The 16,467-nt window shown below is 48.6% G+C and overlaps 8 protein-coding genes across 8 annotated transcripts; 3 read left to right on the top strand and 5 right to left on the bottom strand.

Moving 5' to 3' along the window:
• Positions 1-916: 916 nt before the first annotated feature.
• K444DRAFT_663156 (uncharacterized protein) lies at positions 917-3,375 on the top strand. Its single transcript, XM_024886794.1, has 4 exons — positions 917-1,763; positions 1,810-2,177; positions 2,229-2,513; positions 2,571-3,375. Exons 1-4 carry the CDS (start codon positions 993-995, stop codon positions 3,049-3,051), a joined length of 1,905 nt encoding a protein of 634 aa, XP_024737220.1. The 5' UTR covers positions 917-992; the 3' UTR covers positions 3,052-3,375.
• Positions 3,213-5,118, bottom strand: K444DRAFT_390418 (general substrate transporter). Its single transcript, XM_024872433.1, has 2 exons — positions 4,505-5,118; positions 3,213-4,442 (listed from the first exon to the last, which is right to left on the bottom strand). Exons 1-2 carry the CDS (start codon positions 5,022-5,024, stop codon positions 3,424-3,426), a joined length of 1,539 nt encoding a protein of 512 aa, XP_024737221.1. The 5' UTR covers positions 5,025-5,118; the 3' UTR covers positions 3,213-3,423.
• Positions 5,119-6,403: 1,285 nt separating this feature from the next.
• K444DRAFT_390432 (MFS general substrate transporter) lies at positions 6,404-8,651 on the top strand. The gene is made up of 9 exons (XM_024872434.1): positions 6,404-6,812; positions 6,870-6,927; positions 6,995-7,232; positions 7,293-7,314; positions 7,371-7,395; positions 7,446-7,876; positions 7,946-8,247; positions 8,327-8,398; positions 8,469-8,651. The coding sequence occupies exons 1-9, from the start codon at positions 6,509-6,511 to the stop codon at positions 8,616-8,618; spliced, it is 1,602 nt and encodes a 533-aa protein (XP_024737222.1). The 5' UTR covers positions 6,404-6,508; the 3' UTR covers positions 8,619-8,651.
• Positions 8,652-8,683: 32 nt separating this feature from the next.
• On the bottom strand, positions 8,684-9,637 carry K444DRAFT_663159 (uncharacterized protein; the record flags this gene model as incomplete). Its single annotated transcript, XM_024886795.1, has 1 exon — positions 8,684-9,637. One exon carries the CDS (start codon positions 9,635-9,637, stop codon positions 8,684-8,686), a length of 954 nt encoding a protein of 317 aa, XP_024737223.1.
• A 156-nt stretch (positions 9,638-9,793) lies between these two features.
• K444DRAFT_528515 (uncharacterized protein) lies at positions 9,794-10,048 on the bottom strand (the record flags this gene model as incomplete). The annotated part of the gene is made up of 1 exon (XM_024874729.1): positions 9,794-10,048. The coding sequence occupies one exon, from the start codon at positions 10,046-10,048 to the stop codon at positions 9,794-9,796; it is 255 nt and encodes an 84-aa protein (XP_024737224.1).
• A 198-nt stretch (positions 10,049-10,246) lies between these two features.
• K444DRAFT_528511 (glycoside hydrolase family 5 protein) lies at positions 10,247-11,695 on the bottom strand (the record flags this gene model as incomplete). The annotated part of the gene is made up of 1 exon (XM_024874728.1): positions 10,247-11,695. The coding sequence occupies one exon, from the start codon at positions 11,693-11,695 to the stop codon at positions 10,247-10,249; it is 1,449 nt and encodes a 482-aa protein (XP_024737225.1).
• Positions 11,696-12,120: 425 nt separating this feature from the next.
• Positions 12,121-13,872, bottom strand: K444DRAFT_528546 (uncharacterized protein; the record flags this gene model as incomplete). Its single annotated transcript, XM_024874732.1, has 2 exons — positions 12,121-13,471; positions 13,562-13,872. 2 exons carry the CDS (start codon positions 13,870-13,872, stop codon positions 12,121-12,123), a joined length of 1,662 nt encoding a protein of 553 aa, XP_024737226.1.
• A 649-nt stretch (positions 13,873-14,521) lies between these two features.
• K444DRAFT_588888 (general substrate transporter) lies at positions 14,522-16,393 on the top strand (the record flags this gene model as incomplete). Its single annotated transcript, XM_024878079.1, has 3 exons — positions 14,522-14,914; positions 14,964-15,026; positions 15,085-16,393. The coding sequence occupies exons 1-3, from the start codon at positions 14,715-14,717 to the stop codon at positions 16,391-16,393; spliced, it is 1,572 nt and encodes a 523-aa protein (XP_024737227.1). The 5' UTR covers positions 14,522-14,714.
• Positions 16,394-16,467: the final 74 nt, after the last annotated feature.

The raw sequence follows: 16,467 nt of genomic DNA on the forward strand, positions 1-16,467 counted from the left end.
CTATTAATATATTTAATTAATAAATTCCTTTACTCTTTAATCTCCTTCTTATATATAACCTTCTTTTCCTCTTTTATAATAATACTTTAATCTCCTTATATTACCCGATAATACTACTAAAGTAATAAAGCAAATTAATAATAAGGCTAAAGTTAGAGAGATAGAGCTATATTAGGGCAGGGAGCTAAAGGAATTAGAGAAAGATAAGGCAAATCTAGAGGCAAGCTTAGTATATACTTGCAGAACTGAATTCTCTCAAGCTTATATTACTTATAGTAATAAGAAGAGACCGAGGGGCCCTTTTAAATACTATATAGTTATAGAAGGCGAATTTAATAGTACTTATATAAATTATAGATATAATAATAATAGTAAAGTCTATACTTTCTATTAACTTAATACTAATCCTACCAAGTCTGGAAAGCCTTACTCCGTATCTGTAAAACCCTTTATACTAAAGCCTCAACTGCCTATAAGATATAGAAAGCAAGTATAAAGACAGATACAAGGTCAGAAGGCAATAGGGAAGGAGGTTATAGTAGAGGAGGGTAAGGATACTAGAGAAGAAGGGGACGAAGGAGATATAGATAATTCGAGTAATATAGGCAGTATAGAGGATACAGAGAGTAAGGGAGATAGAGATATGCCTCGTAATCCATGGGATTTGCCTTACGGACCATGCAAGCTAAGGGGGGGTTAGGAGTAGTCGAGAATAAGGCGTATATACTATACTTTTTTTTTTTTAGTAAGGTATGGTGGGGGGGGTGTGGGCGCGAAAATCAGAAAATCAGAAAATCAGAAAATCAGAAAATCACTTTTCGCTTCTCGGATTTGTCCGCTAGCCCGCTAATGGCCTCAGTAAATATTACCCCGCAGTCGTCTACAATCTCCACTTTTTACCTTGCTTTCCTCTTCCATCGACTGCTTCCAGGGGATATCATTTTATCAGTCAATCTTTTTGTTTACGTATCTCTGTATCAGAAGAATGCCGAATGGAGCGCAGTGACCCAAGGTCGGCAAATGCATCGGTCCGGAAAAGAGCACTCGTAGCATGCGAGTTGTGTCGCTCGAAAAAGACAAAGTGCGACAACAGCAGACCCAGTTGTGAATCATGCGCGAGACTCCGGGTCAAATGCCTGTACAAGGCAAGCAATTTAGACCAATCGCCATTTGATGTCACGAATCAGACGGTCCTCGAACGCCTTGACTACCTCGTACAGCTTGTCGAGACACAAAACGAAAGGAACTCCCTCGCTGCTCCTGGCCCATCGCTCTATTCGCCAGGTCATGCTGTCGCCGCCCAAACCCCCAACTCAAACGTCTCACTAGATCTACCCTATACTTCACCTTATGCAGGCGACTCCTGCAGGTCCTCCACTAAGGTTTCGCTCGAAGACACCGCCATCCTTTCCGAGTCAGTGGACCTTGCAGGTCAGACCTTCGGAATGTGCGAGACTCTGCTCCAGTGGCCTATTTTTGAAAACAAGTACCCTGTCCCGGGTCCAGAGCTACTTGTATTCCAATCTGAAGTTACAGAAAAGCTTGAGGAAAAGCCTTGCTTATCGCGGTCGCCGAATGGTAACGCGACTCAATTACTCGGATCTCGGCGCTTGATCCACGAAGAGGATGCGTTAAGACTAGCACACAAGTTTCTGTCCCATGTCCACATCAAGAACCCAATCCTGGATGAACACAATTTGTTTGATATAGCGAGGGAAGTGATGGAGCATGGTTTTGGATGGGACGAGCGGTCTTGCCTCATGGTTCGTTTGCTCCTTTGATACTTGAAAAAACTAATCTTCTACATAGCTCATTGTTTGTGCTCTCGGCAGCCTCTGCACGGAGTTTACTGAAGATTTTATTAAGCCTTGTCAACTCGTCGGTCCCACCCCGATAAGTAGTGTATCTGACGCCGTGGACTATGCAAGTGCGGAGACCTACTATATTGCTTGTAGGAAAAGGGTCGGTCTTCTTGGAAACTCGATTGTCGCCACAGAATGTCAGTTCTACTCTGGGGTTTACGAAATGTTTTCTCTACGACCCCTCCGAGCTTGGTCATCCTTCAACAATGCTTCCAAGACTCTACAGATGTACCTAAAGGCTCAGTCAATCCAGACTGCAGATGCTGCTTGCAGCCTTGTGCGAAGTCTCTACTGGTCTTGCCTGAAGTCAGAGTGGTTAGTTTCGCATCAAGTCCTAACATGAACCTATTTGTTGACATCTTCTAGGGAGTTTCGAATGGAAATTGATCTACCCCCCTCAGGCCTAGCAACACTCAATTATGGAGAAATCTTCCCTTTGCCGCCGGCTAGTTCTGTGCAGCCTCATGGCGAACAGGATCGAGCAGCTATAGAGAAAAGCTGGAACTTCTATCTTTCAGAGCTCGCAGTCCGCCGAATAGGGAACCGCCTGATGGGCTGCTTCTATCAACATGACGAAACGTGGTGGTTGTCAGTTCCACTCGAGCGGTTGATCAGGATTGCCACGGAGATTGAATTACAACTTACACAATGGTATATCTTCTTTCTCGGGCCGGTTAAAGTGGAGCTTCCGAACTAATCACTCCTTAGGGTCAACCACCTGCCACAAGTTGGGCACTCGGCTGGCGATTTTGCTGATCGTGCCCGCTCAGACGAGCTGACTTTCTACCTCCATGGCCGCTTGCTAGGCTTTACAGAGAGAGTATACCGCCCATTCCTATACCTTGCACTATATCACCCCCTGGACAGCCCAATCCAAGAGAGTCTGAGACCATATGTTCAAAAACATATCGAAACGTGTCTCAAGCACACCCTCCGGGGAATCCGACGGCACAGGCATCACGGAACTTGGTATCAGATTCGGGAATGCGTCTCAATGTGCTTCCTGCTACTGGCTGCAGTTAAGAGTGGCAAAGTTCGCGTTTCTAACTCATGGAGGGAGGCGGTCGAGACGACTATTGCAGGATGCATGTTCTGGGAGATGGAAGCTTCGGACGTGCGGGCACTTCGATGTGTCCTGATGGATATTCTGGAGCAGCTCAGTGGCGATAAGGCTGTGCAAATTTCCTAGAGATATTAGACTCCATCACAATACGCATGCGATGTTAAGTTGACTATATTTTTTTACTAGGAAGGATACTATAGTGATCTGATCGCCGAGATTTGTCATTTTCGTGGACGGTGAGCATATTGAGTCACAGAATGCCTATGCGGGACCTGGGAAAGTCCAGTGACGAATTGGCTAAAAGATCATCCGTATTAAACTCACGTTGAATGTCACTGAATTGAAACACTCATGTATGATGTGCAAGTTGCGGAGGCGTACTGTCTTGCGGACAATGGAAGATACTTAAGATCTGCAAAAAATTCCAAAATCCGTCCCTCGGAAAACAGGAAAGGGCCTCCCGATGTACTCGAAATACCCACGTGCATAGGTATCATTTCACACTTTCTCGACCTGTTGCTCCTCCTCTCCCTCGGTCTTGTCGATCTTGACGCTGAAGCTAGTATCCGCAGCCTTTCCATCAAAGACAGCAACCATCTCCTCCAAGCTATGCCCATTTGTCTCGGGATACAGAAAGTAGATGGTTAAGGTGATGAGAACAAGAATTACCACATAGACCAGGTAGTACTTCCACGCAATTGCTTCAAGCGCAATGGGGTTGACGAAAATGTTGAAGAAAACGGCCAGCTGGGTAACAACCTGCGTCACTGCCACACCTCTTGCTCTCAGGGTGTACGGCCATATCTCACAGACATAGCCGAAGAGGAGAGGTGTGAATGCGATGTCGTAGAAGCCAAAGTAGATGTACAAGAACGGAATCACTGCTACCCCAATTGAAGACACATGGGTCTTGGCAAAGCTTGCTGCAAGCCCGGTGATCACAATGTAGCAAGTAAGCATACCAAGGCAAGACACAAGGAACAGCGACCGCCGGCCCAATCGATCGACGCTAACTGCCCCAACTACAGCGAGTATGAGGTTCCAGATCTGAAGGAGTCCGGAGATGAGAGTTTGATTCGTCACACTGGTTACACCAATGGTGGTGAGAACAGGAGCGAGATAGTATGAGACGATACCGTTGCCGCTCCATTGAGAGAATATCCCCATTGTGACTGAGATAAATGTGCGATGGCGGTTGCCTTTGGTCCGGACCATGTCCATGTAGCTAGTCTCCACGCTCAACTCGCGCTCAAGTCGGAGAGTTCCATCGATCTCCTCAAGTTCAAACTGGACGAGTGGCAAAGTTTCGTCATTGCCTGCGTGATAGCGTACGAGGAAAGCGCGCGCTTCTGTGGAACGATCCATTGCGCAAAGCCAGCGAGGCGACTCCGGCGCCAGGAGGAAGCCTGGAAGGGCCAGGACTGGAATCAACAATTGGAGGATGGAAGGGACGCGCCAGGCCCAAGAGTTATCGTAATTGCGTGTGCCGTACGTTGCCCACGCAGCGATTGAGGACCCTACAGTCGCACTTTGTCAGCCTCCTTATCTAGGTCTCAGGGTTGAAATCTTGTGCACTTACCAACATACCAACCCGTGTTGTATAATGCAGTCAAAATACCACGGTGGGTTGGATAAGCGGTCTCGGTGATGAGCAGTGGCGCTGAAGCAGAATAGAATGCTGTTGCGCCACCCAGGAAGAGACGACCAAGAACAAAGGCGACGTGATTTGTAGCCCCAGTCTGTAGACCAACGCCGAGAAACAACCAGAAATAACCTATGGCGATTGTCTTCTTCCTGCCGATTGCGTTATTGCACCAAGCCACCACCGGGAGGAGAACCAAGGCACCGAGTGATTGAACCGCGTTGATGAATCCCAACCAAGCACCGGTGGGATGATTCATGAACTCTTGCCATTGAGGGAGAGCCTGGAGACCATTCATCATTGATCCATCGTAGCCGTTGGCTGAGGAGAATGCGACGAGGCAGAGGATGGAGAAGTTGAGGCGAAGAAGGTGGGGTTTTTTATACCACGGGATATCATCTTTTGGCAAGACACCGGCAAGGCCATGGCCCACACCTTTGATATGGTCAAGCACCATTGTAACGCTTAGAGAGCTGAGTTGGGGTCGAGAACAATTTTAACAACCCGATAGGCAGAAATAAGTTCAATTTGGAGACAAGTAAAAGTGATAGCGGGCTTTCTGGAGTTTCGATCGCGCCTGGGATGAAGACTTTATAACATTTGTGCCAGGATTGTGGGTCTTGGCCCATTGTTGCTTGACAGACATCTACGCGTACGTCGGATCGAAGTGTGAAAAAACGGACGGGGTTAGAATCCGGGGTTTGCCCATATGCCATGCACTTCGCAGTGGACTGCAATCGAACTGGCTGTTATTGCGGAGAGGCCGCAGAGAGTTGCTCGCTAAGGGGTAGAAAGGGGCCTTAGACCCCGCGGTATCGTTCAAGGGGGTAGGGAGGCTTTCGGGGAGATCCCGGAGATCCAAAAGAGGGGGGTGGGGTGGCATAAGATTCAATTTCTGTGTGGTGGTGACGGACCACCAAACCGGGCTACCCGGGAGCAGCCGGAGATGGCTGTCTGGAACGAGTCAGCAAGCGAAATCTAGCCACCCATCAATGTCACGGCGGATCACATCCCGGGGTGGGATTGGCCAGCGCTTCGGCTCGGGGGTTGAGTGGGGGATGAAATCTTCGGTTGCATTCCCAAACGCTCCACTGGTCGCATTTTGCAGAATGGCATATCTTTCCAAGTTATCCTAGTCAATAGCAACGGTGAAATACAAGTTATACAGCCGGGGTTCGGAAGGCGATACAGTATCAGACTTTTTCTCAATACCCGACAATTCATCACCACTTCGTCGGGTCCGAAAAGGGGCGGGGCCGTGCCCCTTTTTCTCGGCAGTGGGGACGGTAACCCCAGTTGGCGGAACAATGCGGAGAGTTGCGCAACATTGCAGGGATCTTGAAAATGACCTGCTTGATAACCCTTATGCTATCGTTTGTCATACTCCTATACTTCGACCTTCATATGGCTACAGTTCGGATGACACACTTTCTTAAGTCGTTATTGGCCTACCAATACGCGAAGGTGCGGCAGAGAATGGTCTCTGCAGCGGATGAGGGCCTTCGTGTCTGCTTTCAGCCAGTCATCCCCACGGTGTCTTCCGCATTCTCAGCCGGTCCTTAACGGATATCTACTTGGTGGAAAGAGATAACAAAACTCCACGGAATCCACAATACCTCGTCGCACGAGCCCAACGCTTCCAGATTCGCCCCACACCCATCGATCGGGTACCAACCTACTCCAGACCCCAGACGAGCCAGACCCCGCCTCGAAAGATTTTATGACCAACATGTCACATCAAGTGCCAATCAACAACAAAACGGAATCGAGAACAAGCCACTCAATCAGCATACTAGTTCTCCAAGCCTCCGACAGACTTAAAGACCCCGCGTCTGCCATGTTCTCAAGCTTCTCCCAACATATCAGCAAACCCGTTTGGTTATATCCAGTCTTTAGTGCTCTCCTCTCTGTTTTTCCGGCTATCTATTGATATCTCATTGTATGATGTCTTCGACAAAACACTCCTCAGAGATTGCAACGGATTCCGTGGATTCGACGGCGGGAAGCGACCCCGAGAAGGCAGCTCCAACCAGCATTGAACAGAACGACACTGACCTCGACCACATTGGTGAGCTCGAAGGATACGTTTTAGATGCGCAAGCAGGCGATGCTTCGTCGCGGCATCTGAAAACCACGAAGGACGGCTCCACAATTTTGATTCCCCAGCCAAGCTCAGATCCCAACGACCCGTTGAACTGGAGTCAAAATAGGAAAAATGTGATTCTCGCAGTCATATCATTTACTGGTTTGTTTTCCCCTATGTATGGTTTGAGTTAAATCGTAATTAATTTCATCCGCAAAGCCTTCCTCCCTGACTACGGATCAGCTACTGGCGCAGTGACGCTGATACCACAAGCGGCGTGAGCATAACCTTTCCGCACTATTTATTCCTTCGTGTATCTTTACTAACAGAATTGGATTATTTAGTATCTGGGGAATGACAGAAGATGAGGTAAATCATTCCCAGGTTGGCAATGTCTTTATGCTTGGCGCAGGCGGTGTTGTTGCCGTAGCCCTGTCTGCCTATTTTGGGAGATACCCAGTGCTGTTCTGGTTCACTGTCCTCGCACTCGCAACTTCAACTTGGTGTGCTGCCGCTGCCACCTTCGAGTCTTTTATGGCAGCACGAATCCTATATGGATTTTTCAGCACCGTGGCACAAGGGGTAAGTAATCGGCACTTTCTTCTCTCGGATTCAATATCGTAAGGCTGACTGTTTGTCTAGGGTGGTTTGATGTTCATTAAAGGTAATCAAAGCTTTCTCGATTCTCGTCTTTACGAACTCTTTGCTGATTCTATCCAGACATGTTTTACTTCCACGAGCATGCGTAAGTCTCTTCTCTGATACGATTCTCTTCCTCTATTAACAGCAGTTCAGCCGCAAAATCAACGTTTGGGCAGCATTCATCATCCTATCGCCCTACTTCGGACCCTTATTTGCTGCCTTCATTATTTCGACTCAAAATTGGCAGTGGGCTTTTGGTGTGTATACCATTGAGACAGGTCTATGCCTCATAGCCATCATTTTGTTTGTGGACGAGACCTACTACGATCGCCACATCCCTCTAGAGTCTCAACCGCCGCGCGGTTCAAGGATGATGCGTATGATCGGCGTGTCCCAGTGGAAAAGCAGGAATCTCCGCAATACTTTTGGTCAAGCCATGTCGCGGCCTTTTATTGTGCTTTCAAAGCTTCCTGTCGCCATTGCTTCCTTCTACTACTTGATCACATTCGCATGGGTTGTCGGAATCAATACAACACTTGCTATCTTCCTGACCCCTCTCTACAATTTCGGGCCAAGACAGATTGGTAAGTCTCCAGCACACCTCATCCTGACTCCAAGAATATTTATAGTACTAAGTCCGGGTGGCATATCAGGCTTCTTCTATTTTACACCAGTCGTTGCTGCCACGTTAGGAGAGTTGGTTGGCCATTGGCTTCACGATCTGGTCGCGCGTTGGTATATGCTCCGTCACAAAGGCCGTCTTGAATCGGAGTCACGTCTCGCAGTCATTTGGCTCAGCACGCCGTTTATGCTGGCTGGCCTCGTGCTACTTGGGTTCGCCCTTGAAAGAGGATACCACTACATGATCGCCTCGCTTGGTTGGGGATTGTACGTCTTTGGTATTATGATTACAACCGTGGGCTTGAATGCGTATGTGCTTGACAGTTATCCAGAGGTAAGGAGAGTCCAACCGCACATCGCGGACACAGCTGGCCTTACAGCCTTATGGGTATGCTGATACTTCTATGTTACAGGCCTCTGGGGAAGTGGCGTCGTGGTTGAATTTTGCACGAACAGCTGGCGGCTTCATTATATCGTATTTCCAGGTAAATCCTCACTTATCTGCATTTAAAAGTACAAGTCTTTATCAGAATGCTAATGAATGCATGCCGTCAGGTTACCTGGGCAAATACGAAAGGCACGGAGCAGTCTATGGGAGTGCAGGCGGCAATTTGTGCCGCTGGACTTGGGCTTATTATAGTGCTGCAGATTTTCGGAAAGAGATTAAGGATTTGGAGTGGACCGTCTCATTTCAAGACAAATTAGAACGGTCTCACTCCCGGGCATATTTTGCCCCTTCCCACTCCCCTGACTCTGAGTTCGAGTACTCGTTATATCCCTAGCCTTTGCGCCGCAATACAATACTCATCGAACCTCCTACCCTGCTCACATAGCACACCATACATCCAATTGTACTCTGCGATCCGTAGATCTGTCCATCCAACATCAACCTCTGGAGGCATCTCTGTATCTATGTCGTCTTTATCCACCGGCATCTCTTGGGGCCACCAGTCTTTCCACACTAGTTTGATTATAGGCCAAGAGGGATTATCCAACGAGCCCAAACAGCTATCATCGACATAAACGCAAATATTCCATCTCGTTCCAAGACCAATATCCACGGAGAGTTTAGTAGGGCTCTTATTGCCAGTTCTCATTTCATCTATCTCCTCTGGGCTTGGTCGATGTGCCCACCATGCCTCCAGCTCATCCACTACCCAGGATCTGAAATGCTTCCGAACATCGTGCGTCGTCATGCCTTCAAATTTCTCCTGGTTATCCATCGGCACTAGCTGATGCCTCGGTCCCATGGTTTCCATCTTCTTGTGCGAGATTAGGTCACTTTCGACGTCCTTTGCCAGGATCTGTAGCAAGCGAGACCATTTGGCGTCCGTGCCATCCCCGTACGCTACACGGTACACGACGAAACCCCATGGGAAGCCAGGCTTGAGGTAATAATCACTGAGCGAGTCTTCGATCTCCTTCATCTCTGGTGTGTATTCAGCAGCCTCGTCATCTTTTGGCCTAATACGCAAGGTCGATATCCTTAGTTGTGTAGGAGGGGATGTAGTGATGGATTTTGCGGTTCGAATAAAAGGTAGAATAACACGAGAACGCGATACGAAGGTAGAGCTGAATGAACACGGGATCGTTATAGAAGTGGAAGCAGGACGCGAGAATGAAGTGTATGGCGGCAATGATAAACACTGATAAGCACGTTTTGTGCTCTGCGAGAGATGGATACGCATGCGATAAAATGTGCACTGGCAGGACGTAGGTGTCATTTCTAGATTGGGGGACGAGGATTATGATGATCAGGAGAACTATCTGAATCTCGCTTATGGCTCTGATTAGTCAGCTGGAGGGGCGCGTGCACCAGTGGAATTAGCCCGTATGGCCCATATTATCAAAATTCATTCTTCTCTATTTACAACGCTATACTACCACTTGAGTCCTTTAATGGGCCTTCCACCCGTTTTGGCTAGGCGCGAACACCGTAGGAGCATAATCGAAATGCGCTCCTGTATCTCTTTAAGCGTGATTTTGCCCCACCCTTCCTGGAGGACCTCCTTCATCTCTTCCTCCGAATTAAAGAGTCCACGTCGTAGATGTTGCTTAATTATATTCCAAATACCTTCGATAGGGTTTAGTGCTGCAGATTTTCGGAAAGAGATTAAGGATTTAGAATAGACCATCTCATTTCAAGAAAAACTAGAACGGTCTCACTTCCGATCATATTTTGCCTCAAGTCATGCAAGCGATAGCCATTACAATTGAGTCCAACAGCGGCAGGGCTGCCGATGGTAGTATACAAGGAATCGCAAATGATCTCGAGAGCTGAGATCGAACTCCAAGTACCTGACTCAAACACACTTGCTTCAAACTACAAAATTTCATGATTCAGCCCCTAATTCATCACCAAATCTCGCATCAGTCTGCAATATCCCATTCAACTCATCCCTCAGAACGCAATTCTCAAACTTAAAACTGCCAGCCAACTCATCAAGCTCCTCCTCCGTCTTGCCTCTGAAAAGTTCCGCCATTTCCCATCCCATGTACTCACTCAGCAAACATTCTCTCACTCTCCTTTCTACCTGTCGCTCAAAGGTCCACACATTCGGATATATCTTGTCCCGTAAGTGCTTCGGAACCATTTCTTTCAGAGCCGTGAGAAATGGCGCGTATATGTGTGCAACTTTACTGTCTGAGCAGCCCCAGAAGTCGAGATCAAGTGCTTTCTTCTTTTCGAGAAAGGGGGCGATCAGTTGCATGTAGGGCGAAGAGGGGGAAACGTAGACCATGCCTTGATAGCCGATATCTTTGTATAGCCAGATGGACCAGGAAATGTCAGATTCTTGGTAAATGGAGAGTTGTTCCTGGAGAAGTGCGAAGCGCTGGGAGTTTGTTTGCTGGAAGTTGGCGTCATCCGTGGCAGATGCATAAACGGGACCGAATTCGCCGTTCCAGATAGGTACTTTTTGCTTTCTCATGAAAGCAACCTTTCGTTCGAAGCTCTCCCGAAGCTTCTTCTTCTGAGCAGATGTACCCAGATATGGATCTCCGGTCGGAAAGCCCATCATCGAGTAATCATGACATGCGTAGACGGTATTGGGAAAAGGTTCGGCAGGGAACTGCGAGAAATCCATTGCATATGTGTTCCCATCAATGAAAAGGACGTGATCCGGGTCAACCTCTCGGATGGCTTTCTCGACACGGTAGTAAAAGTTGATAAGATTGACGTGGTCCGGATCTGCTGGCTCGTTGAGCGGGTTATAGCCGGCAATGAAAGCATTGCCTCTATAATGCTTTGCCAACGCAACCCAGAGATTAACCATTCGGTCTTGGAACTCCTTGAAATTCCAGAACATGGCCTTGCTACTGCCCGAGTCGGAATGCCAATCCTGGTTTTGGCCGCCTGGAACGGCATGAAGATCAAGAATAACATATAGATTTTGCTCGGAGCAGATATTGACGATACGGTCGAGCAGCTGGAAACCTTCTTCTTTGTAAACGCCTGGATTCATGTCGTCCTCAAAGTGGCGGTAGTTGAAAGGCACGCGTATGCAGTTCACCCCCAGAGATGCAAAGAATTTGGCATCTGAGGAGGTAAAGAAGTATTCCAGAAACTTGTCAAAGAAGAATTTGTACTTTTGTGGCCCAAGAACGGAGAGAAGCGCTGCTCGGTGTTCGTGTTCATGGCCTGAGAAGCCTGTGATGAAATTCTCCATATTGAGATGACCGCCAAGTCCAGCCCCTTTGAGGACCACCTTGTGCCCATTGGCGTCAACAATGTCTGTGCCGTTGACTTTCAGAATCGAGTCGATCTTCCGCTTTGTGGGCATTACGTTCTGCATAGCGGAAGAGGGATGTTTCGTGATCGAGCCATTGCACAACGGCAAGGAGAGGTTCTGGACTGCAGTCAAAGGACTAGCAGTGACGAGGGTAGACATCCGGAAAATTCAAGTGGAGTGTGAATGCTGAGGCTTGACAAAATCCCCGGCCGAGTGTCTTCCTCTGCTTTATAGCTAAGTAGAAGATAGTAGCCGTCCATCGGAAGTGGTCCAGCCACCTCCTAGTTTTTGACAACCGAGGATTTCCCGACGCCAAAAGCGACATTCCGCGATCCCGGCAACCTCGCAGCCTCACGATGTGGGGTATGCACATGCTCGCGTGAAATTCCTCGGGCTTTGGATACAGATGTGAGAAAGATGCCACGGTCTTGAGAACGCTAACTCAACTTGAGAGCTAGATATTGACGTGTGCCAAACTAGACAGACTCCAGTAGTTCTTCCAAAATCCGGAGGCGATCCCCGGCGTCGCCTACTTCATGCTCCCAAAATCTCAGCATTTCCATCACGTCAATCACAGCACTCCTCCACCCGTCTGGCATCAACTCGGTGGCGTATGAGGTGCGAGTGGCTGCCAGAAGAATGAGAGCGCTTCGAGTACATGACTGAAGCATGAACCACGTTCCATGGTGGCGATGCTTAAATCCAGGTTTGTTGAGGCGAATTCTTTCCAAACAGCAGTTCAAACCTTTACGGCCATACTCCTCAACAGCTAAAAATCCTTGCTGCTGATTGATGGTTGCATCCAGAAAAGGCCAATAAATCAACTCATATATGTTCATCATATGCCCTCTGAGAATGAATTTGAGAACATCATCATCTGACTCTGGTGTTTGCAAACTCATACTGTCAGGCAATGAACGCATCCAACTCTCAATTTGGTCTTCGTAGGATGGAATTGTGTCAGATAACTCCACAAAGGCCATGTCGCCAGTTGGTCGTGAGACGTGACACATTTCGTAACGGACTCTTGTATCCAACCTTCGCAGCGCAATTTCTGCGAGGTAAAAATACCATGCTCGGTGTTCTTCGTTCCCGTTGCCTATTGGCGGGGTGGGAAAAAGACGTGGGTAAACCAGATCCTTTGCTATGAAATCAGGCAGTTGGAGAAGCACCCTCAACTCCAGCTCCGACTTCCAACACGTCCAATACACGCTCTCCTCGGCAGTGGTACCTCCAAAGCTTTCGAGGTTCCGATTTGAGACTGGCAATAGGGACTGCTTAGCAAACTCAAACTCTTGGCAAGCTGCTAGTGCTTGGACAAAGTTTCTCCAGGCTTGAATGGGCTGGAGAGCTGTCATCAAGAATACGCCGGAAAAGAAGAAGCATTGAGCCTCAAGAGTACCGCCCCTTCCAAGCAATGTCCCAATTCGCTTTTGAGATGCGTTGAAGTAGGAGGTGGCCCGGCCAAGATTAGCCGGGGAAGAAGACGAGCTGCCAAAAGACGAGGCAATAGTGCCCAGCGCATAGATGATAAGGACCAAGCAAGACTCGGCATCCCAACCGAGACCATCGAAATTGGTACGATGCACCATTTGACGAACGCTGGCCTCGTCTAGGATTGGGTTTTTGATATGTACATGCTGCAAAAAGGCATCCAGAAGTTTCAACCCATTATTTGAATCCAATTCTCCGACAGAGGTGTAGGAATCTGACGACGGGGAAGCAACGGCATCCAGTGGAATCCTGCGCAAGAGCGATTTGGTATCCAGACGTGCGTCGAATCGGCCCCCAAAAACAGGCCACGCGAGGACGTCGACGACGCCAATGCTAAGAACATGGAACTGTGAGCCAGTCTGGATAGGAGTGGCGCCGTCCGGGAGTAAGGATTCTTGACGGGGCAGGTGGGATTGCGATGACTGTTGTGATAATAGTCTGTCTTCGAGCTCATCTAGTCGTTCAAGAATCTTCAGACTTGCGGGGTCAAAGGCGGAAAGGTCCGCCGGAGAAGAGATGCACTTCGCTCCAACCCTCTCACAGAACGAACAAGAAGGCTTCTTGTTGTCGCACTTGGTCCTTCGAGCTCTACACACTTGGCAAGCTGTGTTTGCGCGCTTCCGTGGATAAGCAGCTGTGCCTCGAGGGGCTGGCCGACGTTTCGCCTGAGATCCAGGGGTATTCGATGGTGGCGCTCCCGAGAGGGCAGAGCCGATAGAGTCTGCGTGTTCCATTACTGGAATCGGGACATTCGATTTCGGGGACGCGTCCGTTCCGGTGAACTGACAGCCGGGCGTACTCACGCAGCTCGGGGTTGGAAGCGCGGAGTGTCGCCATTAAATGAAATCTGGGGGCTGCGGGGAAGAAGAGAAGTGGAACTATGGGAGGAAAAAGGAAAAAGCCGTCTCCAGCTGGGGTTTAGCCGACACCTTAACCGGGATCCGGACCATTTTCTCAACTATGACTTTGAGGGATATTATTAGGGTTACATTGTTGTTTGAAAACATCCAGGTGGTGTTAGAACAACGCTGGTATGATGCAGATTCAGGATAGAGGAACAACATTTAGAATATCGCGGGCAATTACTGATTTTGGTCACGTCTGTATCACGTGATATAGGAAGGAGTGTGGATGAAATACAACCAGGTCCTTTGTTTACCAGACATCTAATACACTAAGGCAGCAACCAAGGAGATCAAGCTGAGGAGGCAAGGAACTCGTTTACTGGCTGATGAAATCTGCACTGGAACACTCATCGCGGAATATCGCTTTGAATTCGAACCCCGCACTGCGGGGGCGGGAACCAACTGAGCAGGGATTCTAAAAAGCGGAGTATCGCCCAGAAATTGGTTCGGAAACTCCAGCTGCATGGAGGCTCCCATCAGCGGAGTATCGCTCGTACCAAACTCAAACCACACCCCAGATTCCAAGCTGTCGAAATCACAAACCATAACTTCTATAAAGATGGACAGATTCGCTCGAAGTTCTGTCGATCATCCCCACATTCTTCATAACTTCTCTGGACAACCTCTCTGCACTCTACCATTTACCAAAGATAGACAAGTTGAACTGGATCATGGAGAAAACTTCCATGTCTCCCTCCCCGAGCACAGACTTGGTTGAACATGTCGAACCAGTTGCTCATAGCGACGTCAAGCCTACCCTCCCGAAGGCAGATATCGATCAAGAGCACCAGCTCACATTCCGAGATGCTTGGAAGCATCACAAGGCCATAATTGGATGGTCTTTCTTCTGGGCTATGTGTGCTATTGGATGGTTTGCGCTGCTTTCTTGTACAGTGGTTTTCAAGGCTAATCAGTCGAAGGGGCTTCGATGCTCAAGTCAATGGAGCAATGATCAGCGTACCATCCTTCAGGCGAGATTTTGGGTAAGCCCGATACATCTTCAAAGGAAAGAAAACCAGGCATCGTTGACAACTGCCATAGGTACATATTCGAAGGCGAAGCAGTCCTTCCCGCAAGTTGGCAAGCAGCATTCAACATCATCAGCGCCGTAGGACAATTCCTCGGCGGCTTCTCTTGCAGCTGGGTCGCCGACAAAACTGGCCGAAAGCCCAGCTTAGCCGTCGGCATCTTGCTCTGCACCGGTGCCATCATTGGACAAATCGTCACAACATCGAAAGTCGGGTTTCTGATCAGCAAGTTAATCCTTGGTATCGGCCTTGGGTTCTACCTCACACTCGGTCCTCTCATGTGTTCCGAGATCACACCCGTTGTCCTCCGTGGCATCTCGACTGCAGGAGTCAACCTTGGCATCGCCGTGGGACAACTCATTTCCAATTCGGTCATCAAGGGCTTCGGTGAAAGGACGGACAGGTGGGCATACAGAGGTCCCTTTGCCATCCAGCTCTTTTTCGCTGCCTTCCTCGCTGCTGGCCTCGCATTCTCCCCGGAATCGCCCTGGTATCTCGTCCGTGTCGGAAAGATCGAAAAGGCACGCAAGTCACTTCAAAGACTATACGGCAACAACACAGACATATCTGCTAAGCTCGCCAACATGGAAATCACGGTTCATGAAGAATCGATGCAGAAGGCTCCGTCATTTATCGACTGCTTCCGTGGGACGGATCTCCTACGAACGGGAATCTCGACTGGGGTTTTTGCTTGCCAGCACTTTGTTGGCATCATCTTTGTCCTTGGGTACTCTACTTATTTCTTCCAACTCGCCGGTCTAGACACCGCTCATTCATTCGACCTCGGCGTTGGTGTTACAGCCTGTGGGGTCCTTGGAAACTTCTGCTCGTGGTTCATTGTTAACTCCTACGGTCGCCGAAAGATCTTCATTTTCGGTATGGGTGCTCTCACCGTTCTCTTATTTCTGATTGGAATCATGGACGTCATCCCCTCCTCCGCAGCGAAGTGGGTTCAGGCTTCAGCCACGGTGATCTATGCCTTTGTTTACTTCATGACAGTCGGAGCCATGGCGTTTGTTATCCTCGGTGAGGCATCATCTGCGCAGCTACGAGCTAGGACAACTGCACTGGCGACAGCAACACAGGCACTCTTTGGCATTGCGATGAACTTTGCTATTCCTTATATGGTAAATCCGGATAAGGGGAACATGAAGGGAAAGGTAGGCTTTGTTTTCGGTGGATTGGCTGCGATTGCTACTCTTGGCTCTTTCTTCTATGTTCCGGAGTTGAAGGGGAGGACCTTTGGGGAGATTGATCATATGTTCTATAATAGGGTACCGCCGAGAAAGATGGGAGGCTATCAGATTGAGGAGGAGCTTTGATCTGTCGTTCGCATGCAGTTTAACGTTGGATTCTTCTCTCAACGGCCTTTTACTTTTTTCAATTTCAAATATTT

Source organism: Hyaloscypha bicolor, assembly GCF_002865645.1.
Source record: "Hyaloscypha bicolor E unplaced genomic scaffold K444scaffold_60, whole genome shotgun sequence".
Taxonomy (NCBI): Eukaryota; Fungi; Ascomycota; class Leotiomycetes; order Helotiales; family Hyaloscyphaceae; genus Hyaloscypha; species Hyaloscypha bicolor.

Excerpts from the sequence above, each read along its gene's own strand:
- K444DRAFT_663156 (XM_024886794.1), top strand. The coding sequence starts at position 993 with ATGGAGCGCAGTGACCCAAGGTCGGCAAATGCATCGGTCCGGAAAAGA. Across the intron at positions 2,178-2,228 it reads TCTTGCCTGAAGTCAGAGTG|GGAGTTTCGAATGGAAATTG; the intron begins GTTAGTTTCGCA and ends GACATCTTCTAG. Across the intron at positions 2,514-2,570 it reads GAATTACAACTTACACAATG|GGTCAACCACCTGCCACAAG; the intron begins GTATATCTTCTT and ends ATCACTCCTTAG.
- K444DRAFT_390418 (XM_024872433.1), bottom strand. The coding sequence starts at position 5,024 with ATGGTGCTTGACCATATCAAAGGTGTGGGCCATGGCCTTGCCGGTGTC. Across the intron at positions 4,443-4,504 it reads CAACACGGGTTGGTATGTTG|GGTCCTCAATCGCTGCGTGG; the intron begins GTAAGTGCACAA and ends GTGCGACTGTAG.
- K444DRAFT_390432 (XM_024872434.1), top strand. The coding sequence starts at position 6,509 with ATGATGTCTTCGACAAAACACTCCTCAGAGATTGCAACGGATTCCGTG. Across the intron at positions 6,813-6,869 it reads CGCAGTCATATCATTTACTG|CCTTCCTCCCTGACTACGGA; the intron begins GTTTGTTTTCCC and ends TCATCCGCAAAG. Across the intron at positions 7,877-7,945 it reads TTTCGGGCCAAGACAGATTG|GCTTCTTCTATTTTACACCA; the intron begins GTAAGTCTCCAG and ends GTGGCATATCAG.